The sequence below is a fragment of the Eretmochelys imbricata genome, chromosome 21 (genome assembly GCF_965152235.1).
Source record: "Eretmochelys imbricata isolate rEreImb1 chromosome 21, rEreImb1.hap1, whole genome shotgun sequence".
Classification (NCBI taxonomy): Eukaryota; Metazoa; Chordata; order Testudines; family Cheloniidae; genus Eretmochelys; species Eretmochelys imbricata.
The window spans coordinates 13,241,912-13,269,338 of NC_135592.1; the positions used below are offsets into that span (position 1 = coordinate 13,241,912).

Below are 27,427 nucleotides of genomic sequence, written 5' to 3' on the forward strand. Positions count from 1 at the left end.
TTTGTGCCTTCATGCCATTTTCTCTTTCTGTCTCTGCTCTGTCCTCTCACAGTCTGTCTCGTTCTGCCTTTTTTCTCCCCTCGCCGACTGACTGCCTTTCACTTTTTCCTGTCATTCCACTTGTATTTTCTCTCCCTTTGCTTTCTCTCTGTTCTGCTCTTGGAAATAAGATACAAAGTGCTTTGGGGGCTATAAATCCAATCTGGTGGCGGGGGTGGGGGGGGGTTGTCTCTGTTTTTGGGGAGGAAACAGGGCTCGTGAGTATGTTGCAGACTCATTCCCCATTCCCTCCTCTCTCTTATTGCCTGTGATGGCTTTATACACAGGGGCACTGTTGAGCCGAGTAATACAGTCCAACAGCAAAAGTCTTGCCAAAAGAGACTTATTCCAAGGGCTTGCTGTCAAGAATGGGAGTCTAGAGAAAACACACACACGCCCTTAAATAAACAGCAGATTCCCTTACAAAAACCCCTTGATGAGCTGGAGGTTGATCAGGTTGCCACTGAACAATAGTGTCTTCTGTTCTCTGTGTCCTTTCTCGACCGTGGTATTTTAATTCCCCCGTATTCAAATATTAGGAATTATGATTAAATTCGCCCTGATTATCCCCCAAAGGAATGTTAACATGGTAAGCAAAACCAAACAAAACTAAACAGGAAATGCACCAGTCAGCACCACTACTTCAAACAGGGAGCCAGGATGCCTGGGTTCTCTTCCTTCTGCAGAAGGGAGTGTGGTCTGATAGTTAGAGAGGGGCACGGGGTGGCAGGACTCCTGGTTTCAATTCCTAGCTGTTACTGCCTCATCATGCCATTTACGGGAAGTCACCCGGGCCCAGATTTTCACAAGAGCTCAGGGTCAGATTTGCCAGCGCTCCCACTTGCACTGAGATTTTCAAAGTAGCTCCGCACCCAGCAGCTCCCACTGTGATACTGCTGGTCAGATTTTCAGACAAGCTCAGCACCCACCATGCAGGCCGCCTTCTTTTGAAAATCTGGTCCTTAACCTCTCTGTCCCTCAGCTTCCCCTTCTGTAAAATGGGCACCATGTCCAGCCTCCCAGGGGTTCTGGTGAGGACTGGTTAATTAATATTTACAAAGTGTCTTGACACCCGTGGGTGTAAGGCTCAAGAGAAATGCAAACGGTTGTGATCATTATTACCAAGGAGCGCAGATAGCCAGCTGCATCCTTCCCAAGGGGGAATGTGTGCGTAATTTACAAGCCCTTCTTACCCCAGCATGACTTATTTATTTTATTTGCCAGGAATCCCCCTTTGGGCTTAGTTAAATAACCCATCTTCGGCAGTGGCACTGCAGTCAGAGCACTCAACTCTCTGTCCCTCTGGGGCAGATCAGAAAGGGTTAAACCCCCCAGGGAGGGGATCCTGCCTCCTGAGTGTTTCAGACTCGCTGTAGCTGCCGCTCTATGGCAACCGGCTTTAAACAGTTACTTCGGGATTAACACGACTCTTGGCCGGACCCACGCAAGGCCTCTCGGAGTCTTGTTAGTAAACAGCAACTCCCTAGTGCAGCAGCGGGAGAGGGATTCTCTCGCACCCGCCGGCGTTCCTCATCTCCGCTCCCTCTGCGCTCTGGCTTGTTCTTTCCCCTGGTGCCCCGCTGGCCTGCCGTGTTCACACCGCAGGTGCCATCATCAGCTCAAGCAGCACGTGCTGATGAGCAGCAGGTTTGTTGTATGGAATCATAGACGATCGGGGTGGAAGGGACCTCAGGAGGTCATCTAGTCCAACCCCCTGCTCAAAGCAGTACCAATCCCCAATTTTTGCCCCAGATCCCTAAATGGCCCCCTCAAGGATTGAACTCCCAACCCTGGGTTTAGCAGGCCAAGGCTCCAACCCCTGAGCTATCCCTCCCGCCAAAGCTAAAGCTTGGCATTGGCCGGGAATTGAACCCAGGCCGTCAGCATGGTGGGTGAGAATTCTACCACTGAATCACCAATGCAGCTGTACGGCTCTATGCCCCCCACAGCATGAAGGCACCGGGTCGAGCGATGTCGCAGATGGAGAAGGGGACCATGGACTGGGGTGGAGGCTGTGGCGGGCGGAGGGGGGACTGGGTTCTCTGCTCGATTGTGATTCACTGTGTGACCTGCACCAGGCGGGAGGAGGGCCCAATCTCACGCTGGTTCCACATCTGCCACTCGGGGGCGGCTCTACTCACCTCAGTGGAGTTACCCCCGTATTTGCACAGCTCTGACTGGGCTCCAATCCTCAGCTGGTGCAAATGGCTGTTGCGCCCATGGCTTCTGATTTACACCCCACAGAGGTTTTGCCCCTACATCCCTCCGTGACTGACAGTCCCCATATTTAAACTGGAGACAATGATAGGTGACCCTCCCTTTCTAACGCGCTTTGATCTCTGCAGGCAGAAGGTGCTAGGGACGTGCCAACTATTATAAGGGCAGGCAGTATAGCCTAGTGAATAGAGCACTCAGGAGCGCTGGGCTCTATTCTGTTGGCTGACTTTGGAACCAGTCACTTTCTCAGCCCGTGCCTCAGTTTCCCCATCCATCAAGTGGTGGTGTTGATACCAACCCTCCTTTGCAAAGTGCTTTGAGATCTAAGATGATAAGAGCGAGGTGTTATCATCTCTAAGTGGACGACATCTGAGATGAAGATATTTGTAGCCATGGGGGCTGGGATTTTTAAAAGTAGCTGATGGGAATTAGACACCCAACTTCCATTGAGTTTCAATAGGATTTGGGTATCTAACGCCCCAGGAAATGTTGGTCTTGCCCCTCCAGGAGGCTGTGAGGGCTTCCTCCTTTCTTAACACTAACCCAGACACCTGCCCCAACCAGGCCTTGTTCTCTCACGGGCTGTGGGGGATTATTCTACCCCAGAATCATAGCCCTTCATCGTTAAGGCACAGGCACTGCTAATCGCTTCAGAGGGGTTTGTTTGCTCCCAGTTGGATAAGCATGTAGAAAGCCTCAGGGGAAAGCAGAGGCCATGTCCACTAGATTCCCTGCTTACTGAGATCGGAGATCCACACTTCTGTCTCAGGACCAAGTCGTCTTACCTGGCAGGGATCCCGCCGCTAACTCCACTGCACCTCTCTGGTCCATACTCCTCTGCTTAGCCCGAGTGCAGGGAGCACAGCTGTTCTGGAGGATTTTACTGGGTTGCAGCAAGGGCCCAGGGTAGAAGCGCCAGCCGGTTTCCATTTGTGGCATCTTCTGCTGTTTGAACTTCAGCAGGTACCTTACCTGGAGTCTGCGACCGCAACTGCTGCATTCACAACTCCCTGGGAGCAGCCGCTGGAAAGACTGCGCCAGCTTCATCTGGCTTTGACTCCTGGAACCAAAGAAGCCATTTGGTACAGCAGCCACGGCCCTGTCTGCGGCAGGAACCTGAGATGAGCACATCTTAAAGGCTCTATGGCAGGGGTGGGCAAACTTTTTGGTTTGAGGGCCACATTGGGATGCCCAAACTGTATGGAGGGCCGGGTAGGGAAGGCTGTGCCTCCTCAAACAGCCCCCGCCCCCCTATCCGCCCCCTCAGAACCCCCGACCCATCCAACCCCCCCTGCTCCTTGTCCCCTGACTGCCCCCCAGCCAGGACCCCACCCTGCTCCCTACGCACACCCCAGCCCCCTAACAGGCCCCCTGGGACTCCCATGCCTATCCAACCACCCCCTGCTCCCTGTCCCCTGACTGCCCCCTGGGACCCCCTGCCCCTTATCCAACCCCCCCCCCCCACCGCTCCCTGCCCCCTTACCATGCTGCTCAGAGCAGCAGGACTGGCAGCCCCGCTGCCCAGAGCGCTGGTGGCATGGCGAGCTGAGACTGCAGGGGAGGAGGGATAGTAGGGGAGGGGCTGGGGGCTACCTTCCCTGGCCGGAGCTCAAGGGCCGGGCAGGATGGTCCTGTGGGCTGGACGCAGCCCACGGGCCGTAGTTTGCCTACCTCTGCTCTATGGCAATTCAAAACTCCGCTCCCATCCAGTCTCAGTGTTGGAGAACAGTCCAAAGGGTATTAGGCACCCAAAACCAAAGTTGGGTGCCTAACTCCCAGCCATTGAGATGACAGCGCTTGTAATAGGAAGCGGAAAGGAGAGGCAAGCGTGGTGCTTTCCCTTCAGTAGGTTTACTTTTACGGAAGTGTGAAACCACAGACAGAAAAGAGACAAGGGGAAGAAAAGGAAAAGAAGAAACCTGGAAATCCTATTTCCTTTCTCTCTCCGGGCTCCGTTACCAGCTGCTCTCTGGCACATTCCTTTAGTCCCTTTCTTCTGACTCAATCTCTCTCCGCAGCTCCGCTCCCCTTTTCAGGATGTGCCGTTTTACTGAGGCAATCAAACCATTTGGTCTCTTCTTGCTGGGGCTGCCCCCCCTCACCTCTTCACTGTTTAACGCTGAGTGGTTTGGTCTGTCTCTCACCCTGAACATCTGCGTACATGTCTGCTGGGCTACTTTCTGTAGGGCTATTCCAGTCATTTAGGGGCCCCTCCGTATTTTAGCAGCCATGTTTCCCAAATGCTTTTCCAATCGCAAGGGTGGCCTGCCTCTGTGTGTACATGTGTTGTGTTCTTGAGCATCTGCATGCAGAGGTGTCCCACCCTGGCAGGGCGCCATGTACAACGGTGAGGTTCTGAACCTACATAAGTGACCTCATCATTTCCCATTTTGGCCAAGAAGCTGCAAACAAAACAAAACAAAACAAAAAAAACCCCCAAACCCTGTTTTTTCTGCATCCGTTCCACAAATGGCCATTCTCCTGCTACCTTCCAGCTCTGGCATGTCTGCCTGCCACTTGAACAGCTCTATGGTGTGGCTAGCTGGCAACATAAGATGACTGGCACCTTAACGATATCGGCCGTATGAGAGAATAGGAGCAGGACGCATGCTGCAGTGGTAGCAGGAGGGGTAGAAGGATTTTTTGGAGCAACAGGGTGGTGTCAGAAGGAGATGGCTGCAATCAGGAGCAACTAAAATGCTCAGGAGATATAACGCACTCTTGCAGGATTTAGGAACATCAACTGAAGCCAGCTTCCCCAGCCATACAGCTCCTACCTTGCACCAGAGTGGGGCCCACTTTGCAGAGGCATAGAAGCCCTGGGTAGCATCTGCCTTCTTACGCTCCCCCCCAAGCTCCATGCCTTCTGCTGCTACCTATCCTTCTCCCTGCAGGTGCCACAAGGGATAGATCTACCATGACCCCTTGAATTCCAAAGGGAGTTTGATCAGGCCCCAAATGATTGTGTAATTGATTAACTGTAGGAAGCAGCAAAGCCAGCAGAGCTTAGCCACAGGCTATTGGGGACAATTGTACCACATAGAAAGGGGCAAAGGGTGGGCTGCTTAGCCAGCAGCTGACAGGGGAAGAGAAAGATTTGGATCTGCCTATTGGCAGAGACAGGAACCAGCTGGAAATTCCTGACCCGGATCAGAACTTCCTCAGTGTTTGGGTGTGTTCAGCCCTGGGGTTACATTTCTGGCCCATCTCTAGTTAGAAATGGGCATTTCAAAATAACCCGAGTGGATGCATGCCAGATCTGGGGCTGAGAGGGTTAACAAGCTGTTAATTCGAGCTGGTTAACATTTGCCCCCAAATAAATTGGTTTTGGACAAAAACTTTTAACTCAAAAGCTTTGAATTGCAATGAGAAAAAACAGGACTTTCCCCCACAAGTTTCATCTCATTTTCTCATCGAAATTTCAACAAGATTCATCGACAAACCGACTATTGGAAAGTTTTGATGGCAGAGTGTAACAGCCTGGCTTTGAGCTAGTGACAGTGCCCCCTAGTGGTGCCAAACTGCATAAGGGACATAGCACCACTGCCCTCTAAAGGAGATCTAGAACAGCTGGGAGGGGAAGGTCCCTAATTTTCTCCTGTTGCAGCAGTCAGTTGTCCTTCTGCCTGCAGCATTGCCCTAGTTGCTTCCTTCTGTTCCAGGCTTGCCAACGCCCTTGCGGTCTCTGAGCTGTTCATATTGCTTGCTGAGCACCTGCTTCTACATGGCCCAGCCCTGCATTGGCCTACATGGTTTGCAGCAAATACTCATCTATCTTGGACATCTCCACCAGGGCTTGCCTTGCTCAGCCTTTCTGATCCCTATTCTACCACTCTGGGAGTGGTGCAAGAGGGCCACCCGGGCTTGAGAAGTTAAACTCTGGGCTATGGAGCCCGGGCACAGACTCATCCCGCAGCACGACCAATCAGTAAGTGCCACTGTGGCCCTGCATCACTGAGGTGCTCGGGCCCATTTACACAGCGACTGTGAGCGGCTTTCAGACCCAGACAATGAAGCCGCTTGCTCAGCATTGATCTTCTGGAGAGCGAAACAGCAGCAATTTTGGAACCGGGCCATGGAGTTTAATATAATTATGAAGCCGGTGGTGCAGCTTTCAGCCAACCTGGCTTGCAAATGGCTTGATCTCATCTGAGTGGGAAATATATAGTTCTCTAAATGTCTCGGAGAAAGGTTTTAATCTTTAACTGATGCTTGGCCATCAGCCACAAAACCACTGATCACTCAGTAAGTTGCACTGCTTTCTTTCCAGTGTTATGGAAGGCCTTTCCCAGAGATAGATTCCCAGGGGCTCAAACCCTCTAGTTCTGTTTCCTATCATCGCATTTCACCATCATTCACAAAAATCAGCCCTGGCCTGTGTACATTCTCTCCACAGTCATTCCCAACATGCGTTTCTTGTGAGCTTAAATTAATGTCCCACAAGCTAATTACGACAGTGACCTGGAACTAGGCAGTGCAGTCAGGGCCACTATGTACACTGCCATTCCATGCCATTTGCTGCTCAATCCCCATCCTGTGCTGGAGAACCTAAGCTGTCATTTAAAACTATTAGGGGCTAGATCCTCACCTCGTGCAAATCAGTGCAACTCCTTTGACTCAAGTGGAGCTACAGCAGTTAACGTTAGCCGAGGATCTGATTCTATATTTCTAGGCCTTACGATGGAAAAAAAAACAAAACAAAACACACCATTGAAAATATGAACCTAATATAAAACCAATATAGTGCCATCTTCCTGAATCTGCAGGCAGCCTGACACAACAGCTCAGCGAGGTGCGAATGATTCCATTCCTTGCAAGAGGTTGTTAACTCTGAAACCTAAAGATGGCATTTAAAATGTCAACATTGCTAACTATTTCCCTGCTAATCATCTTTACAGAAAGAGAGCGTGCTTCTTCTACAATCTCATGCTGCCAAATAGGGAAATCCATATTAAAAACACACACATAAAAACAGGAATCATTTAAATGAAGCTGCCATGGAATTCCCAGTCTGTTGCACTGAGAGCACTGTGGAACCCAGGTGTCCAGAGGCAGACTCCAATGACCCTGTCACAGAGTCCAGGGACCTGGACACAGAGCCTAGGGGACTGTACAGTAGGATACAGGCCTAGGGTGCTGCAGGATTATACAGAATCTTGGCTGCAGTTTATAGGTGCTGATCACCAAATGGGATTCAGTGAGCTCACGCAAAGGAAAGGCAGTGACACATACAAGAGCCAAATTTCAGCTCCCAGATCTCTTTATTAGAACTCTAGTACTGCTTGACAGGAAGAGGCATGTGTACAGCATATAAGGTAATGGGATTAGTATTGCCTTGGTCACGGAGATATGTAACAGCATTAGAAAGAAGCTGGCCATATCAGGCCAGCCGGTCCACCTGGTCTCTGCTATTGCACTCAGTCATTGGCTGCTCGAGTATTGCAACTTGGACTTCTTGGAGGCTTCTTCCCCCCACCCCCATGCACCTCCGGAGCCATCGTCCAATGGGTCCCAAACCAATCCCAGGAGCTGCCTCTTCTAGAGAAGGAATCTGTACATTGGAGGAGGCCGGAGCAAACGTCACAGAGTCTAAAAATAATAGTCCACAGCTACCGCTCGGCGGATGGACACGGTGAGAGCACAGATGGTGCCTGCGACAGGGCGCCCGTGATGAGCTGCTGACGCCCCGCGATGGTCGTCTGCGGCGAGATCTGGGCGCCGTCTAAGTTACTACAGCAATCACGCCAGCCAACGGGTCAGTCAACAAGTGGAGGGGAGCGAGAGGGTGCATCGGAACGGACAGCACGGGAGTCGTGAATGGCATCGTCAGTGGGGGCAGGGCGGGGACCATGGTATACGTCAGACAGATGGTCGTACAACACATGCACAACAAGCAAGGTTACAGCGCGGCGGGGGAATCCGGTCTCGTCCCCCTCTTCCCTCGCCTGCCCGTCCTGGGTACATTTAGACCTGGCAAATGGTCTGAGCAAATCCCAGCTTCCAAGGGAGTCACAGGGGATTCGACAGTCCTGCAAAAACAAGGATTTTCAGAGTCTTTCACAGCAAAAAGAGCTTTGCCCATGCGGCTGAGAGCAGGCCAACGTGGCCCCACTAACGCGTCTGTTGTTCTCTCGGCCTGCCAGCGCCTGACCAAAGTTTTAAGAGAAGGTGATGACCTCGGCTTGGGGATAATTAGAAGAGGGGACACCTTTGCAGCTCTCTGCATTTAAAGGACGCAGGCATTAAACACACCATGGTACGCACTCTCCTCTCAGCACTTCCTGCTCGGGGATTTAAATAAATAGATAAACAGAGACAGAATGAGATTCACGTGCCCTGTGGGTCCAGAAACCAGGATGCTTTGAAAGGATGATTCATTCAGCTTTCTAAAGCCTGGGTAACACTGAAGCCGCCCAGACAGACCATATGGTAGTTGGGGTGAGTCAGAGAGAAGGCTCAGGCTAAATGAAGGGCTGACATCACCCGGGATGGGCACCCCTGGGGCTGGGTACAGTACAATCACTCTGCAGTTATTTGGAGTCCCAGCCCATAGCTGAGCATCCCTGGGCACCGGACGATCCTTACCCTGGCTGGGACTCAGTGGTTCTTAACCTTTTCCACCCAGTGACCCCATATTATTACAGGGCCTCGCTCCCAACTGGCCATGAAGAAAGAGGGAGGTAGCTGATTGCAGTGTGGGATCGCAAACAGCTGAGTACCACCACCCCTCGCGGGGCTCCCTGAGGGCCGGCCACGTGAGGTCCCTTACCTTGGCTAAGAATGCCAGGGGCCAGATAGGGTACCACTCCAGCCACGAGCCTGCACGCACCCCAGGATTGCACATCCCCCCCAGGGCTATGTTTCTACTGACAATTCCCTGCATCATCCCACTGCCTGGGTTCAGATCCCAGCTGCCCCTGAGTTCACTTGAGGCTGAGCGGAGCTGGTAAATAGCTGGCAATCCCCTGGGGCCCTTACCTAGCTAGTTAGGTGTAGGGACCCCCATGTGAGGTGTGAGAAAAGAACTTGCATTTCCTGATTATAATCAATAGCAACAAGGGAACAGATTCTGCAGGAGACCAAAGCTGTGAAGGCCCCTAGTTATATGATCCCAGCTAATAAACTGACCAAAGTGACTACTGGCATCATGGGTGTACGATTCTTTTAGAAAAAGAGCCTTCACCATAACATAAAGCTTGTCTATTTCCTTAACCGGATGTTTAAGAAACATCGTCCTGCCTATATCATCAATACAGCACACTCTGAAATCACTCAACACCCCTCATTGCCACAGAATACACCTGACACGCCATGCATAGTTGGGACCGGCTGCCTAGGGACAGATTCTGTTCTTACCTAGGCTGGTGTAAGCAAGCTAGAGTAACTCCAGCGAAGTGAGCAGAGTCACATGGACACTGGTGGAAATAAGATCAGAATCCAGCCCTATGATCACTGAGGCATTCTCTCTCCTCAACAGGGTATTGTTATGGCCATGGGAAAGTTGGGTATGGTGGGATAATCCACAGATGGGCCAGCTTCTGAGCTCTTACACCGATGTATATCCAAACTCAGTGGACTTCCAGAGTTACACCAGATCACAATTTGTCCCAAGGAGAATTCAAGGAAGCCCCATCACTTTTCCCGCTGCCTGATCTGAACTGCACAGTATGGTATATTCATGCAGATAGGGAGGGTGTGTTCATTGCATTGGTCTCTTTCTACCACCCTGCCTTCTTCAGTACTTAAACACTGAAAGATTGATGCTCCAATTCAGCAGAGCTCAAATGCAGGCTCACTTTTAAGCGTGTAAGTGTCCTATTGGAGTCACTGGGACTACTCACACTCTTGAGGTAAGCGCTATAAACCCAGATCCTGAAAAGTACTTGGGCTCCTAACTTCCATTGATTTCAATGAAGTTAGGAGCTTGAATACCATTGAGGATGTGGGCTTAGCACCCGAACGGGTAGCCTGGACTCCCAGGGGGAAAAAAATAAATAAATATGGGGACCGGGAGGCTGGGCTCCCAATAGGGTTGCCAATTTTGGTTGGATGTATTCCTGGAGATTGGATCACATGCCATGATCTTCAATTCCTGGAGACTCCAGGCCAGTCCTGGAGGGTTGGCAACCCCAGCTCTCTAAGAGCAAGTCAGGGGTGTGTTTAATGTATCATAGAGGTGGGATCCAAGTTTTCCAGACGTTCCTGGCATTCTGAGGGGTGTGTGTGTGTGTGAGAGAGAGGTGGAATACCGAGAAAGGAGCATGTGCAAACTCCGCTTTCGGGTCTCAGGGACGTTTGGATCCAGCTCAAGTACATAATGCAACAATGACTGACCCATGCACCATGGATGTGAACCATGCATTGGAAAGAGCAGGAATGAGATCTATGCATTCAAAACAGCTTCAGAATAGTTACCAAGGAGCTAACCCCTGGCTGGGTACTGGTGACAAACACATGAACGCGACCTCAGAATAGGTCAGTGCGACAAAACGAAAATGGACCATGCATCCTCCCTTAGCGCCAGCTGCTGTGCAGAACAGCAGGTGCAGTGCCACTGAGCAGCCACCTTTCCCAAATTAATCACGGTCCATCCGATTACATTCTTGCTTTCCCCAGGGTGCAGGGTAGGAATGCACAAAGGCTGTCTTCGCCCTGGTTGTCACTGCGGGAGAGGCAGCTGCAGTGGGAAATGACTATGACCCCCCCGTTAACTTACATCCTGGGAGGAGAGCAGAGCTGGCCCCACTTGTGTGGGCGAGGAGGCAACGTTCAACTATAGAAACGAATGGTATGTCCCTGCCCACAGGCGGCTTTCCGGAGGGGAAGGAAGGCCCAGTAAGCAGGGCACTCCGGATACATGGGATCAGTTCCCTGCTTTGCCACACACTTCCTTAGGCAAATTGCTCAGGCCCAGATTTTTAAAGGTATTTAGGCGCCTAACTCCCCTTAATTTCTGGAGGAGATGGGAGTGAGGGGCCAGTGACAAGGCTGGGATCTGCCCAGGATACAAGTCTCTACTTGCCCCCCCTCCACATCCCCACACCCTGGCCCCTCCAGGGGCCCCACTTTCAGTGGGAATTCAGTAATAGAATTAATGCCAGTCAACATGGGTTTATGGAAAATAGATCCTGTCCAACTAACTGGTAATCTCATCAAAAAAGATACCAAGTTTAATAAAGGCAATAGTGTTGATGTACTATACTTAGACTTCTGGAAGGCATTTGAGTTGGTACCACATGACATTTTGATTAACAAAAACTACAACAATATAAAATTAACATGGCACATATTAAATGGCCTCAATTGCAAATGGGGAATTATTGAGTAGATGCGTTTCTAGTGGGGATCTAGTCTTGGCCCTATGCTATTTACCGTTTTTATCAGTGATCTCAGAGAGAACAGAAAACCATCCCCCATGGAAGTCTGCAGAGGACACAAAACTTGGCAAAGTGGTAAATAATGAAGATCACAGGTTACGGATACGTAGTGATCTAGAATGCTTGGTAAACTGGGCATAAGCAAACAATCTGTGTTTTAATACGGCTAAATGTAAATGTGTCCATCTAGGAGCAAAGACTGGAGGCCCTACTTTCAGGATGGCAGATTCTATCCTGGTCAGTAGTGACTGAAAAAGATTTGGGGGTCGTGGTCACACCTTCTTGTCAACTGTTTGAAATGGGCCACTCTCATTACCATTACAAACGTGATGTTTCCTCCCTTGGTATCCTACTGTTAATTGAATGGTCTCGTTAGACTGACCTCCCACTTGGTAAGGCAACTCCCATCCTTTCATGTGCTGTGTATTTATACCTGCTACTGCATTTTCCACTCCATGCATCTGATGAAGTGGGTTCTAGCCCACAAAAGCTTGTGCCCAAACAAATTTGTTAGTCTCTAAGGTGCCACAAGGACTCCTCGTCGTTTTTGTGGAACAGGAGCTCCGAGTGCTATGATGTGGCCAAAAGAGCTAATGTAATCCTTGGATGCATTCGTAGGGTAATCTGAAGTAGGAGTAAAGAGATTATTTTCCTTCTATATTTGGCATTACTGTGACCGCTGCTGGAATCTTGTGTCCAGGTCTGGTGCCCACAATTCAAGGAGAATGTTGATAAATTGGAGAGGGGTCAGAGAAAAGCCACAAGAATGAAGAAAGGATTAGACAACCTGCCTTGTAGAGACAGACTCAAAGAGCTCAGTCTATTTAATTCAACAAAGAGAAGGATAAGGGGGGACTTGATTGCAGTCTACATGGGGAACAAATATTGTATAATGGGCTCTTCAGTCTAGCAGAGGAAGGTCTAACAATCCAATGGGTGGAAGTTGAAGCTAGACAAATTCAGACTGGAAATAAGGTGTATATATTTAACAGTGAGAGTAGTTAGCCACTGGAACAATTTACCAAGGGTCGTGGTAGAGTCTCCATCACTGGCAACTTTTAAATCAGGGTTGGGTGTTTTTTCTAAAACATCTGCTCTAGGAAATATTTTAAGGAAGTTGTCTGACCTCCTGCATAACCCAGGACAGACTAGAGGATCACAATGGTCCTGTCTGGCCCTGGAATCTATGAACCAAATATTTTTCAACATCTGGATCCTAATCTTGCTGTTCCCCCATCTCTACAATATGGATAAAAGCACTTCCTTGGCTGCCTACCGGAGGTGTGGTGAGGATAAATACCTTACAGATTGTGAGGGGCCTAGATGCTATGACACTGCTGGCGATGGATGGTACCTTAGATCGGTAGGTATCCCATGTGATCATTGCCCGAGTCTGCCCATCAAGGGCTGCTTTCTCTTGAGAACAGCAGTGTGAAGCTAAACCACCATAGAAATTCTAAGCGCAGGTTCCTTGATGCTGGGGGCAGCCTGTTAACGGTACATTAATGTGGGCCAGACCAGACCGTCTATGAAATCACAAGGTCCTTCACTCAAATACATCTCCTTTCCTTTGACTAGAGTCCCCTCCACATGCACTATTTGAACCAAGTCTCCATTGAGACACCAGAGACTGCAGCTTAGGCTTGTTGGTTCCTTGTTTGGTTTCTTTTTTAAGGTTATGGATGACCTATATTCCCAACATTTAAAAAAAAAAAAATCCTTTTAGCCTCAAAGACTGCAGTGGCAGAGATCAGTTTGCAGATTAGCTGGAGCAGTCTGCCATGTGCCTGCTATATCTCATGGCCTTCATGGACACAGCACACAGACCGTTGGGTGCCAAGAGACAGGGCAGGACGAGGGGTGACTGCATCTTGAACAGGGATCAATGCAGAAGCAAAGCTTTATTTTGGAACACAGGGAGCAATTAAAGGGTCTGCTGAGCTTTTCTATTGCCTGGATGGATCTTAGGGAACTGTTGTGTTGAAAGGTGCTAATGGCTGCCCTCAGGAGAGTCTTTGATCCAAAGACAATCATAGACCTCTAAATTCAGTGGGTATGGGACTCAATGGAAGGAGCACTTAAGCCCGTTTTATAGCAGACAGCTACGAACAATGCAGGGACTGCCCAAGGCACATGGCCAGTTGCAGCTCAGCTGTGTGGGCTGAGTTTCCCTGACGGCCACTGCAGGAGCTAGGAGACTGGTTTTGCAGCCTGTGTGTGTTGGAGGCAGGAAGCCTGGAGAAGTAATTGTGAGCGTGACTCTGAGAGGAAGCAGAGAGACAGAACTTCTTGGGCACAGAGCTCGCTGGAGTGGCAGGCATGGGGATTTCTGAGGCAGGAAGCTGCCTGCTATTTGCTTGATGCTACGAGTTAGGTAGAAACTACTTCTCATTGTAATGATCCCAACCCCGTAAGGCCTTGAGTATTGGCCAAGCACTAGGCCAAAAGGGAAGTGAAAATTTTGGTTCCATTGGGGGCACTGAGCAGTTGGAAATCTGGCCCTATAAACAGATCTCTGTGCCGGGAGCGTGAAGGATACCTGGATGGCAATGTTCTGATAGGACATTAAATCCCCTGCTGGGGGAAGACAAGCTAGCTCACGTGCACTAAAGCCATGAGGGAGGTACGCTGGCTTCTCTCGTGCAGGGAAAGAGAGGTCACCAGGAAGAAGATCAGCCACCATGCATTATACATCTAAAAATCTTCCTTTTCTAAAATCCCCCCTGCTGTTTGTCAGGGTGGGAACCGCTGAGATGGCAGCTGTGGAAAGTTAAAGCACCTGGAAAGGGGTAGCAAGCTCGGTAATGAATATCCTTCAGCTTTGAAAAACTTGCCATCTGTTAGGGCAGCAATGAAGTGACACAGGGATCAGGGGTTAGACTAGGGAAAATAGTAAGAGGGGAAAATCTCTGCAAAAATATTTGCCACTGTAACAATCACCCTGGATGGGTCACCTGCAGGGACAGAACCCAGGAGCTCTGGACCTAAGGCCATGTGCTGTTACTGCTAGATAATAAATAAATCAGCCCCATTCACTCAGACAGTGTCATTTAAATCTCCTTCCATGGTCTGGCCACTAGAAGGGGACCAAGACAGATGTAGCTCGCATGATACATAAACTAGGCTAGGATGGATTACAGTTTTTTAAAATCAGTAAGTGTTGGTTTAAAAAAAAAAATCAAAGAAGTCAAAATCACTGCACAGGCAGAAACGGACAGAGTATTTCCACCAATAATCATCGAAGTTGACAGACAGGCAAAAGACGACAAATGCGGCTTGAGAACACAGAGTTTGATTTAAGGCTGCTTAGTGCCTAGGTTTTGACAGGGCATTGACAATGTGTGCGCTAAGGTTCTAAACCCTTAACTTTTGAATCTCCTCATCTACTGCCATTAAATCATCATTGTCTGACCCACTTGTAATTTCTGACAACTGTGAATGTTTAAATAGATACAAATAGGAAAAATGGCTTTAAAAATCAATCAATATCGGTTAAATTGATTTTAAAAAGAAAAGAAAAATCCAATTCTGCCAAGCCTATACATAATCAATCCCTGAACCCAGAGGCTGGCTTGTCTGGGATAGACTATCGTATCTCCAGCTCTAAGCAGAGGTTTCTATCACTTGAGCTAATTCTCTATTTCCTGGTAGAAACAGCATGCCCTTATGGTTCCTCCCTGACTCTGAACTCCAGGGTACAGATGTGGGGACCTGCTTTGTGTGGATTAGCCACTAGAAGGGGTCAGGACAGGCTTAATTGAGGAGTTACATGTTGTTTACAGATGAACATGTGGGAGAAAAATGTTTCGGTTACTTCAGAGGTTTTTTGCGTGAGTGCTATTGTTATGGCCACCCCCTCGGCCAACACACAGGGACTGAATCCGTAACTATCAAAGCTAAAAGCATAGAGAACGCGCCAAGGCTCGGTAGCTGGTGGCTGTAACAACCAATGTGGATCAGGCACAGAGGGGGACCTGTAATATACACTCACCACTGTCACATTATCTTGTGGCAATGCGTTCCACAGGCTAACTGTGTGAGGTGTATATAAAAAACAACACTGTGCCCTTCAGGTGAAACCCCAATGCTTTCTCCCAAGGGTGTCTCTCTCTGTGACGTAACAGATCCCATGCGTACAAGGAAGTGCACTTTGTAGCAAAAGAGATTATTTCATAGGCTTAAATAATCTCCTTGCTCACACTGAAAAAAAAAAAAAAAGTCCTCCAAAGCTGAATGGGGAATAAACTCTTGCTTTTAAGAAAGGTATTTCTCCAGAAAATCTGGAGACAGGAGGGAGTTCTTAGTCCTTGGCAGTACAATAGATGCCAGGAGCTTAAATTGGAGTGAGATCAGAATCAACACTAGTGTCACTCCAGTGGAGTCACTCCAGTTTGCTCCTGTAAGCGGCAGCAGACTCATACCCCAGGTTTCTAGTCAGAGAAACCTGGCTCATCGAAAGGACCTTTTCTCCTCTGTTTACCTTTTAAAGTCCTATTTCTTACTTCATGTGAATTCCACTAATTTCAGTGCTCACTAAATATAGGGCCCAGATTACAGAGCTCCTGCTTGCCTTCCCCACCGCCCTGTCCTCTCACACCATCCTACCCCAAACTCTCTTCTCTAAGGAGCTGTATACCCAGTCTTACAATGAAACCAAGGCTCAATGGGACCCTCCATTGTCATCCGTTGGGTGAGGGATGCAAATGACCAAACTTCTTCACCCTAATCCCACCCTGCCTGCTCCCCTTTGTTGCTTCTTCCTGCTGCTGATGTCTTAATTTAGGATCAGGTGTGGAGTCCTTTTCCACCCTGTTTTACACTTATTCATATGAGTAACTCCATGAAAGCCTACTGGGAGTCAGTGATGCCTAGTGCCAAGGGCACTGGGCGGGGAATCAGACAGACCTGCATTCTGCTCCTGGCTCTGTCCCGGACTTGTTGTGGGACCCGGTCAAGTCACTTCCCCTCTGTTTCCTTTGTCTATAGCTCCTTGGGACAGCGGCTCTTCCTTGCTATGCATGTCTGCAGCATGCAACACGATGGGGCCCTGATCCAGGCGTTAAGGTGACAAAAATGAATTCTCTGCTCCTTGGAAGCTAAGTCCTTCTGGGCAGGGACTCCACTGTTGTTTTGCAAAGCACCACGTACATTTCCGATGCCTTGTCTAGAACAAATAATTACAAGGGATGACATGGGAATGAGCTTTGTAAGCTTCCCGCCCACACAGCTCTGCCGATACATTTCGGCCCTGACCTGCAGTACTCCCTGCTGTTCCAGTGCTGGGCTCCTACAGTCAGCTCTGCTGATGCTCCTCCTTCTTGCCAGTGGCACCTCCAGTTTTCCTAGCTCGTATCACCCACACAGCTCTGCTAATCAGCCCTGCCCCGCTAGTCCAGTCATCAGCCCTCACAGAGCTCTGACCTCCCGGTCCCTCTGATAGCCCAGTCCTGGATCCTATCTTGGCAGAGAGAGAGACAGGTTGCTTAGTTCTCTACAGGCAAACCTGACCACCTAGCCCTGCCTATGCTGAAATCCATCTGTGTCACAGAGCTCAGTCCTGACAACGCCCCATGACCCTCCCCAGACACGACCACCCAGCTCAGGCAAATCTGATACCTAATTTACTAAAGTCTCATTATCCAGCTCCAGACCCCTGCAGTGGGCAGAATGGTAAGACGCACTCATGGCGATCAGTGGGATTTTCATGATAGGGAGTTAGCGCTAGACCTTCCCTGCTGAATTTCATGCGGTGGCATTTGCATGCAAAGGAGATTCAAACTAGTGATGGAAGAACCTCTAAACCGGTTTGGAATTTGGAGCCATGCGACTCTCCAAATGTTTGGCTGCTTTGCTGAGCCTCATCCAAACTACTGGGGCTGCAAGTCTGTCAGTAATGTCCCAAGATGATGATCTCTGGGAGGTGGGTGACCATATTTCCCCAGGGAAAAAGGGATACCGTGTAGGGATAGCCTGAGCCTTCTCCCACCATGTATGGGGCTGGTATCACCATTCTCCAGAGCCCTTCCCGCCCTTGGGGTGATGCTGGGGTTGGTGTCGCTGCTCACACGAGCCCTGCGTGCCCCCCACCTGAGCCCTGCCTCCCCCACATGTGGGGCTGGCATCACTGCTCCCACACACATATTCCTCCCCACCCCACTTTGATGAAAATGGGCATTTGTCCCATTGATCAGTTGGCAAGAGCAAATGGGACAAATGCCCACTTTTGCCAAAAAAAGTTGGGACACCCAGGACAGGGCTTAAAAAAGGGACTGTCCTGGCTAAAACAGGACATGTGGTTACCCTACTGGGAGGTTGCCACTCAGGAGAGCAGCCTTTCACTTACGATTCCAGGGATTGCTGCATCCATCCTGGACCACACTAGGAGGAGGCTCAGAGACCAGCAAAAACTAAAGCAAAAGTTTACCAAAAGCTTTTTCACACCTCCAAAAAAAGAGTTGGTTTAGAGATGCTAGCCTGAGACCCAGTTCTTTTACTGATCTAAATAGAGATCCATTGATTTACCCCAGCAGAGGATCCAGCACCAAACATTCTCATAGGTCAGCGCTGGGATTCTGATCTGCTCCCATCCCCAGCGAATGTTCAGGTGGATTTTCACAGGTGTGGTTTTGCTCCATCATGCCTCACTGAAAACCAGATGTCCCAAAGCCAGAACTTAGAGCACTGGTAACCCATAGCGCTCTAGTTCTCTTTGTCAATGAGTTCATCAGTATTGATTGGAGCTCTGAGTCACGCTGCAGCCTCTGTGGGTGTGTCAGCTCTGGCCTTCCCAAATGAAGGGCCATCAGACAGACCCCACAGTAAGGGGGGCAGTTTGTGATCCATTTAATAAGGCACGGGAGTCGAGACTTGGATTTGAGTACCGACTTTGTTTTCTGGGCCGGCTGAGTTCACTGAAGCTCTCTGAGCACCAGTTTCTCCCTTCTTTCGGGGGTGCTTTGAGAGTATCAGATGAAAAGCGATCCACAGAGTGGTGGTGACTTATGGAAAAGCCCCACAATTTCCCATTCGTAGCGTTGTAGGTTTTAAGGTCAGAAGGGACCATCCTGGCCAGCCAGTCCGACCTCCTGTCTAACAGGCCATAGCGCTTCACCCTGTGATTCCTGCATCCAACCTATAAGTCCCGGTTGAGCTGCAGCAGCCCTTTTACCAAGACAGCCAGTCTTTAAATCAAGACTGCGTATGGATGAAAACAGGCTACTCTAGAAGTTGCCATAGAAAACTCCTATACGATTGAATAGAACAGATCGGCTCTATAGGTGTTTTAACCATCCTGTCGAATGCTTCAGTCAGTTCTAGTGGCTGGCTCAAGGGACCTTGAGAAAGACTCTGCTCTTCTAAATTCCCTAGCACTTTCCCATACAGACAGTAGTGGAGAGGGTCCAGGCTCTGATATGAGCTGTACCTGCGCTATACAGCTTAGTGCTCTGAAGTTCCATTGACTCCAAGGGGCATTAATAAGTGAGGCACAGAGTGGCTAAGTGACTTGCTCAAGGTCACACAGGGAGTCTGTGGCAGAGCAGGGACCTGAATCCAGGTCTCCCAAGTCTGAAGCAATTTGTTTCCCTGCTAGGGGGAGCTGTCCATTTGCCTGGGACCAGCCCGTTCCCCCGAAGAAGCTGAAGGCCATCCACAAAGCTTGTGAGGCTGCGTGTGAACCTCTGAGCCACCGTGCTGGGCAGATACCATTGGAACTGCATGCATAGGCAGTTATCCAAGTGAAGAGAGGATCTCAAAGGAGGTAGAATCAGGAGTCGGATCACAGGTCACGTATCCAGCTGATGGAAGCAGTGGGGTGGCAGGGCCCTAGACAGGGCTGAAAGGGGGAGCGTCCTAGGGAAGCAGAGGTGTGGGGTAATCCAAGATACCCGCAGGACTCTAGCACTTGGCAATACCCGTTCCTGTCTGGATGGGGAGAGGATTGAGTTTGGACCTTGGCTGGGGAACGATCTCCCAGGAAAAGCCAACTGAAGCCAGGAGCAGAGCTGCTGCTCAAAGCATCTCCTCTCACCTGTGCAAACACCCTGCCCTGCTTGTGGAGAGAGGGGCAGTGTTTAAAAGCTTTCCACTGTCCTGCAGGGCAGCTAGGAACACTCCAGCCTGCTCTATGGATTTCTCATGACACCACTAAGCTTTTTGCTCCCCCAGCTTCCTTTACCCTCCAAGCTGTTTTTGCATCAAAGTTATGATTGTCCAGATCCCCCAGGGACTTGCCTTTGAAAACAGCTTCACCGGTCTGAGAAATTAACCCAGATAAAAAAAATAATAGCAACAAAGGACTTTGTTTAGTTCCATCAACAGACAGCAATGCCAAGAGTGCAATCTGCATTCATAGAATTATTGTATTATGGCAGAGACTATAGTGGCCCCAACCGAGATTGGGGCTCCCCCACTGCGCTAGTCCCTGACCGAGATCAGGGGCCCATAAAACAATATAGTCCCTGCCCCAGTCTAAATAGACAAAGAAGAATTCTCCTCCTCAGAACCGAGACAGAACTATTTAGTGACTTGCCCAAGGTCCTGTACAGAGTCTGTTCCAGATCTTGAATGGCACCCAACTCTCTTGAGTCCAAATTCAGTGCCATGGTCACAAGGCCAGCCTTCTACTCTGAAGCAAGCTACCCTAAATGCCCATCATAGCATGCGATCATAACAGCAGAGCCAACTCCCACTTGCATGACCCATAATTGGGGCCTTATGTTATTTGCTACAGTAATGTCTCCTCGTGCTATCCTTAGTGCCCTGCCCACGGTCATAGCTTGGAATCCTCCATGGGTACGTCTACACTAATCAGAGAGGGGATTGTCGCTCAGGTAGACATACCTGCACTGGCTTTACCTAGGCTAGCATGGCAAAAATAGCAATATAAACGTGGAAGTACATGCTTCAAACTAAAAAAAAAAAAATAAATAAAAATAAAAGCCAATTATTCACACAGCTCAACCCATGCCACATTGCTCTGATTGTGTGCATTCTACAATAGATCACCTGCTTTTGTTGGTTCTCTTTGTCAAAGGACCTGTTTGAGCTGACAGAGCAGCTCAGGAAACACCCATTGTTTCATGTTCTCTCTGTATATAAATCTCTTCACTGTATTTTCCGTTGAATGCATCTGATGAAATGAGCTGTAGCTCACAAAAGCTTATGCTCAAATAAATTTGTTAGTCTCTAAGATGCCACAAGTCCTCCTTTTCTTTTTTTCAGGAAACACTGGAACCTGAACCCATTCAAGCAAAAACACACACAAAACAAACAGGGACGGGAGCTGGAGAGCTCACAGAATCCTTTCAGATGTAGGGAAGCCAATCTTGTTGGTTGAAAGGAATGGAGAAGTTTTCGAAGTTGAAACAACAAGTGCTGGGCCCTCGGGGGGAATGAATGCTGGCTGCTCAGTGCTAAAAGGCACAAGGTTCTGTCACTTGAGCCAGATACTCCTTGGCAGCTATAGTGGGTTCTTATCCTCTTGTGAGAGCCAGCCACTAGAGGAAGACAAAGCCAGCCTGGGTTCATGTGGGTTACATGAACACTGTTGCCCTCTGGATACCACACGGTTCTCCCTTGGAGACACACCACTTGCCACCAGGGTGGAAGAAAAAGCCCTAGCAAGGGAAATCGCACTTGTGACTTCTAAGCAGCTTCTCCCCCTTCATCTGCTGAATATCATTACCCAGGCTTACAGCCCTTAGAATCTAACTTTAGTCGTTCAGACACATGGCTTTGAAGGGGTTTTTCTTTCTAGAGCTGGAACATGACACTTTCTGGGACCATTTTCCTTCCTTCCTCCCTTTCATTTTATTTTAGGGAACTATGACAGCCTCTAAAACTGCAGGAATTAAAATACCCAAAGCAGCATTCTCAGCAACCTCCCTTCTGCAGTCACTTCGCAGTTGCATCCTCTGGGCTTGCCTTGTAAGTAACATCTATTGTTGATGGCCGGGATTTAAAATGAGTTCCAATTAACACATCACATAGATGGGGCAAAAAAACACACCACTACAAGCCCTCCCCTCATCCCATATACCACGTGCTGTTACTTTAAAGCATCCATGCCCTTGGGATTTGGCTTTCCCCTGGCACTTTGTATATTGATGAATTACTTACATTTCCCCTTTGCAGTTTTAGCTGCTGTTTGATATACTGATCCAGTGCTGTAATTCTTCTTTTCTTCCTGTGGTGAAGTGCCATTTATTGTTGCACTGTGCTGTTGCTCAGCTGCTGTGTTTCACCTGAGAGGTGGCTGCATTTCAACAGTCAGAGAAAATGGCCCTTGTACAAATGTCTTGCACAGTGCTTTGTGGTCCTTCTGGAGGAATCATTCCTTTCCATTGGGTCTTGGTTGGGAGGCAAGAGCATGACAATAGCTTCTTGGTATGCCCAGAAGGATGGAGGGGGACAACCTAATAATAGATCAGTAGCTTAAAGTTGAGTAGAGAGCTCTCTCTTTATCCTAGGACTGCATCTATACGGCATCCACCTTTGCTCTCTTATTTCCTCATAGGCATTGCCTGACTGACATTTTTTATTGTCATTAACTAGGCACTGTGGATTTTTACTGGCAGTGCGGGGGAAGCCAGGTACAGATGGTTTCTGGTCAATGCAATTATTTTCATGCCGTGTCCATTTCTTGTCCAACTGATCGTTAGGTCTTTCCATTTTCTCAGCTCCTTCAGGACTCTCCTGAGAAACAGAGCAATACTTTGCACGTATCTTTCTTCCAGGGATCTCAACGGGCTTCACAAGCATTAACTGATCTCCACAACACCCATGCAGGTTTATCCCCATTTTACAGAGAAGAAAACGGAGTCAAAGAAGAGGTGAAGTGACTTCCTCAAAGTCATGCTAAAGGTGGTAGTGGAGGAGTTGGTAAAGGAATGAAGGATTTCTGGTGACCCGGCCTCAGACAGGCACCTGGCACCAGAGTGATGAGTGTGTCAGCACTTTGGTGGCAGGGACCATCTGTTTTTCCCCTGTGTTTAGACAGCACCTAGAACAGTGGGGTCCTGTTTTGGAGTAGTAATAGGGACTAATGCATAGGGCTGGGATAGAGGATGAGCTGGCTGGCTGCATACGCTCATTATTATTTGTGTTAAAATAGTGCCCAGTCCAGGGTCCCATCATGCATATACCTAGTGAGAGAGAGTCCCCCTTCTCAATGGCCTTGTAAGCTAAAGAGACAAGACAGACAAGGAAAGGAAGCAGACTTGGCCCAGGCATATCAGTGACTAAACTGGGAAGAGACCCTAAGTATCCTGCCCACCCCCCCTGCCCTCCAGCGCCTTCATTATTGAACCAAACTACCCCACACCTTGATGGACTGTTTTTTTTGCCATCCCCACCAGACCCCCACATGGTTTTCCAACGGGGGGTTTGAATCCACAGCGGTGTGCTGGCAGATGTGTCCTAGGGGTCATGTATGTAGATGTGGGGGTTGTGCATGGATATAGATATGTGCAAATTTAGTATGTGCATAGAGAGGCCTTGTGCCGTGTACTGTAACGGCGTGTGTGCAATGTTTGAGGGGAGGTGTATCCTTTGCACGCAGTGCTCATGCACTGTGGGTGTCGTTAACGTATGGATGAGTGCTCGTATATACACACACGTGTGCATATACTGAATTTCAGTGCAGCGAACACAGGAGCCGTAGCAATCCCAGCCATTTCTAGGGCACGCCCTGGGGGCGTGGGTGTGGCCGGGGGGGAGGGGAGGGCTTTAACACACTCAGGCACTATATTTTCAGCAGCATTGACCTAACAATGTATCTGTTAATAGGAGAGAGTTTGAGAAATTGACCTGAAGTGGTTTATGGATCCAGGGTAAGTTCTCTTACCCCAACACAGCTCCAATCAGGCTTCTAGCTTCCAAGCCCTGTCACAAGCTGTGATTGCATTGCACAAGGTGGAATTGAATAGCCACAGCTGGCGAGCCTCTTGGTGACTCGGAAAGAACAGGAGGACTTGTGGCACCTTAGAGACTAACAAATTTATTTGAGCATCAGCTTTCGTGAGCTACAGCCCACTTCATGGGAAGACTCAGGGGACTGCTGAGAGGCTAAGGAGGTTTTTATTGCTAAATCACAGAGTCAAATCCAGCTTGGGTTGGCAGGAGTGGCTCGTTACACTCGGAGGGCTATCCAGGGAGCTGCATGAAGCCACGAGCCGACGGTTTCACTCCAGTCCAGCCAACAGGTGTCACTGCCACCCCCATCCCTCTGCTCCTGTGAGCAGCAAAGGCACCAAGGACTGAATGGGCATGAAGACCAAATGATACCTCCGGCCCAGAGCAGATGCACATTTAATTAAAGCTTGCACTGCGATTACTCGGGCCCTGGAGTTAAAGGGAGGAATCAGGCCCCAAGGCCATCAAGCCGGGATTGAGGACAATGTGAAAACCACTTAACACCAAGGTCTTTAAATGCCATTTCAGGACTCTGGCAAAGGCAGAGAAGCCAATATTTATTTTTCGGAGAATCTGAATAAATCGGCCCTGCTGCTGTTCCATGGAGATTTCTTCTTACTTGGAAATGTTTCTTCTCACTAGATCTCTAAACATAGTGAAGAGGAAAGGTCTTTTTAAAAGGCTATTCCAGGCTGCAAACCAAAAAAAAACCAAAACAAAAACACAAAAAAACCACCAACCCACCCAACATGTACAGCTTCCCCCTGAAAAAATTACACTTTTTTTTGGGTGAAAGAGAAAAATAAATCCAATTGATCCCTCAACAGCTTGGTGCCTCTCTCTACAAACTCCCTGAGTCTTAGTCTCTATTTCTGGTTTCTGTTGCTGTAGAGGCAGGAAGGGCTGCACATTCGTCATGCTTTTTGCCAAGTTGCATAATGCCAATGCTAAAAATCGCAGAGCGCAGCTACATGTCAGGTCTAATACACAGTAGATGAAACATTAGTAGCTTTGCTGATCATAAGTTTCTGGGTCTGCTGAGGGTTTTCCATGCCACACAGAGCAACAGGCTCCCCTTTGGTGTTTGCAGGAGTGAAGTTTCAGGAGCTCAGTAGTCAGCTACAGGCTCTTTGGGCTTCTAGACGTATCCAACGCAGGGCCAGGTGACGGCTTTCAAGTTTCTCAGACCCAGCGTTTTCCTTGAAAAAGGGGCGGCAGGTCTGGATTCTATTCCTTGGTCTTCCCAACCTTGCTGCGTGGCCTTAGGCAAATCACTTAGGATTCACAGATGCCAAGGCCAAAAAGGACTAGGGTGATCAGCGCTGTCTGACCTCCTGCATAGCACAGGCCAGAGAATTTCACCTGCCACTTTCTGCAGCCAGCCCAATAACTTACGGTTTCACTGATGCAGATCTTTCAGAAACAGACATCTTATTTTGATTGAAAAAGATTTGAAGGGATGGTGAATCCACCACATGATCTCTCTGGAAGATGCCCAGCTACTTACTATGATGAGGCACTGGGTATTAAAAACCTAAATAGGCTTTTGTTCCTCACTGCCTCAGTTTCCCCATCTGCAAAAGCTGAATACCAACATTGACCTATTGTCAGGCTAGAATTTGGGGCAGGAACCATTTTCTCTGTTCTGTGCTGGTACAGCATCATACACAATGGGGGCTTGGCCCATGGCAGGAGCTCCAGTGTGCTATGGTAATACAAATAATAAGACCTTGTAAAGTCTGTTGAGATACAATAATAGATGCCGGGGAGAAGGACAAGGCATTATTAGTGCTATGAGCTGTGGCCTCTTTTCTTTTCCCTTGGTTACATTAGAGGTGCTAACCCTGAATATTCTGTGTCTCATAAACCTGTTAAAATGACCAGAATGGTTAGGTAAATGAATACGCTTAATTACAGAAATCAGACGCATGCACGGCGATAGAATAGCTCCTTGACGAGCCTCTTTGAGGTAAGTGGCAGACGAGTCACAGGCATGGCACAGAGTTCAGGGCAAACCCTGGCACCGAGGTTGGAAATGGATGAACACGCAGCGCTGGGTTCTCTTTCAGGCTATGTCCACACGAGGCGTGCGCCCCGTGGTGAGCTGGAGCCGGCTCGCACCGGTTCGCTAGAGCTGGTTGTTAAATTTAGAAGCCCCTTTTAGAACCGGTTGTTCCGCGAGGGAGAACTGATTCTAAAAGGGCTTCTAAATTTAACCGGCCAAAGTGGCGCCTTAGGTGCCGACTCCATGGGTGCTCCAGCCCTGGAGCACCCAAGGGGAAAATTTGGTGGGTGCAGAGCACTCACCGGCAGCTCCCCGCCCGGCCCCCGGCCCCAGCTCACCTCCGCTCCGCCTCCTCCCCTGAACATGCCGCCCTGCTCTGTTTCTCCACCCCCCCGCCCAGGCTTCCCACGAATCAGCTGTTCGGCGGGAAGCCGGGGAGGGCTGAGAAGCAGACGGCAGCTTCCCGCTCATTTCCAGGGATGCGGAGGTGAGCTGGGGGGGGGCATGAAGAGGGCCGCCCGCGCCGCAGCAGGTAACCCGGGTTGGGGGAGTGCAGGGGAACCGCTTCCCGCCCCAGCTCACCTCCGCCTCCCTGGACCTGAGCGGGAAGCCGCCGTCTGCTTCTCAGCCCTCACCGGCTTCCTGCCAAACAGCTGATTTACGGGAAGCTGCGGGGGGGGGCGGGGGGGGGGGGCGTGGAGAAGCAGAGCGGGGTGGCGCGTTCAGGGGAGGAGGCGGAGCCGAGGTGAGGTGAGCTGGGGCGGGGCAGGGAGCTGCCGGTGGGTGCTCTGCACCCACCAAATTTTCCCCTTGGGTGCTCCAGCCAGCCCTGGAGCACCCAGGGAGTCAGTGCCTAAGGTGCCACTTTTGACGTGATCAGTGGGGGAGCGGCTGCTCCCCCCCAGCTATGCTCCCCCGTCCTAGGAGCCAGAGGGACCTGCCGGATGCTTCCTAGGAGCTGCCCCAGGTAAGCACCTCCGGGACTCCCCACCTCGCCTCCCGGCAGGTGCCTCTGGCTCTTAGGAGTGGGGTGGGCACCCACTACAGTGGCCCACGAGACTCTCCTGCCCGGTTCTAGGGGCAGTCAGGGGACAGGGGAGAGGCATGGATGGGGTGGGGGTCCTGGGGGGGGCATCAAGGAACATGGGGGGGGTTGGATGGGGCAGGAGTCCCGGGGGGTGGGGGTGGGCAACAACCCCCTCGTGGGGTGAGGAGGGAACCCATTGTTAAGATTTTGGCAGCTGATCACTGCGGGCACCCCTGGCATAGCCACACCGGCAAAGCGCTCCTGGTCTGGAGGCGGCTATCGGCCAAAGTCATGCTTTGCACCGGTACAACGAAACCACTCCCGACGGGCAGAACAGCCGATGTCAGTAAATGCACATAGGAACTGCGGCCAGCCCGGTGTCGGTCAGGGATCACACCTCTCCCCGATCCACAGAGAATCATAGGACCTGAAGTGCTCTCAAGAGTCCCCTGCACTCATGGCAGGGCTAAGGGTTATAGCTGTGCTGGCATTAGGCTGTAGTGTAAACACAGTCTTGGCCTCCACTGCTGCTCCAAGTTTGGTAACAGGCATGTGGGGGAGGTGGGGAAGGTGCCATGTCAGAAATGGTTATTTGGCACGTAGCAGCCCTGACATAAATCTGTCGGTGGTCGGCAGCCTAAATGAAGCAGCTGAACAGTTTGCAGAGTCCTCCCAGCGCAAGTCCCTGCTTTTAATTTTTTTGTTCTTCTAATGATCCACAAACAAGTTGGGGTGGGGGGGGGAGGATGAGAGACAACCACGACTTTTCTAGTCTCTGCCCTGTGCTAACTAGGGCTCGGAAAAACCCACATTTTCTTTCTTCTGAAATAAGAGGGAGGTTTTTCTACA

General features: G+C 49.8%; 1 protein-coding gene across 1 annotated transcript in view; it reads right to left on the reverse strand.

Moving 5' to 3' along the window:
- Positions 1–8,255: 8,255 nt before the first annotated feature.
- Positions 8,256–27,427, reverse strand: part of KCNC4 (potassium voltage-gated channel subfamily C member 4) — a 47,394-nt gene continuing 28,222 nt past the window's right edge. The window contains exon 4 of the mRNA XM_077839291.1: positions 8,256–8,285. Coding sequence (XP_077695417.1) covers positions 8,266–8,285 — 20 coding nt within the window. The 3' untranslated portion in view covers positions 8,256–8,265. The remainder of the gene's footprint in view (positions 8,286–27,427) is intronic.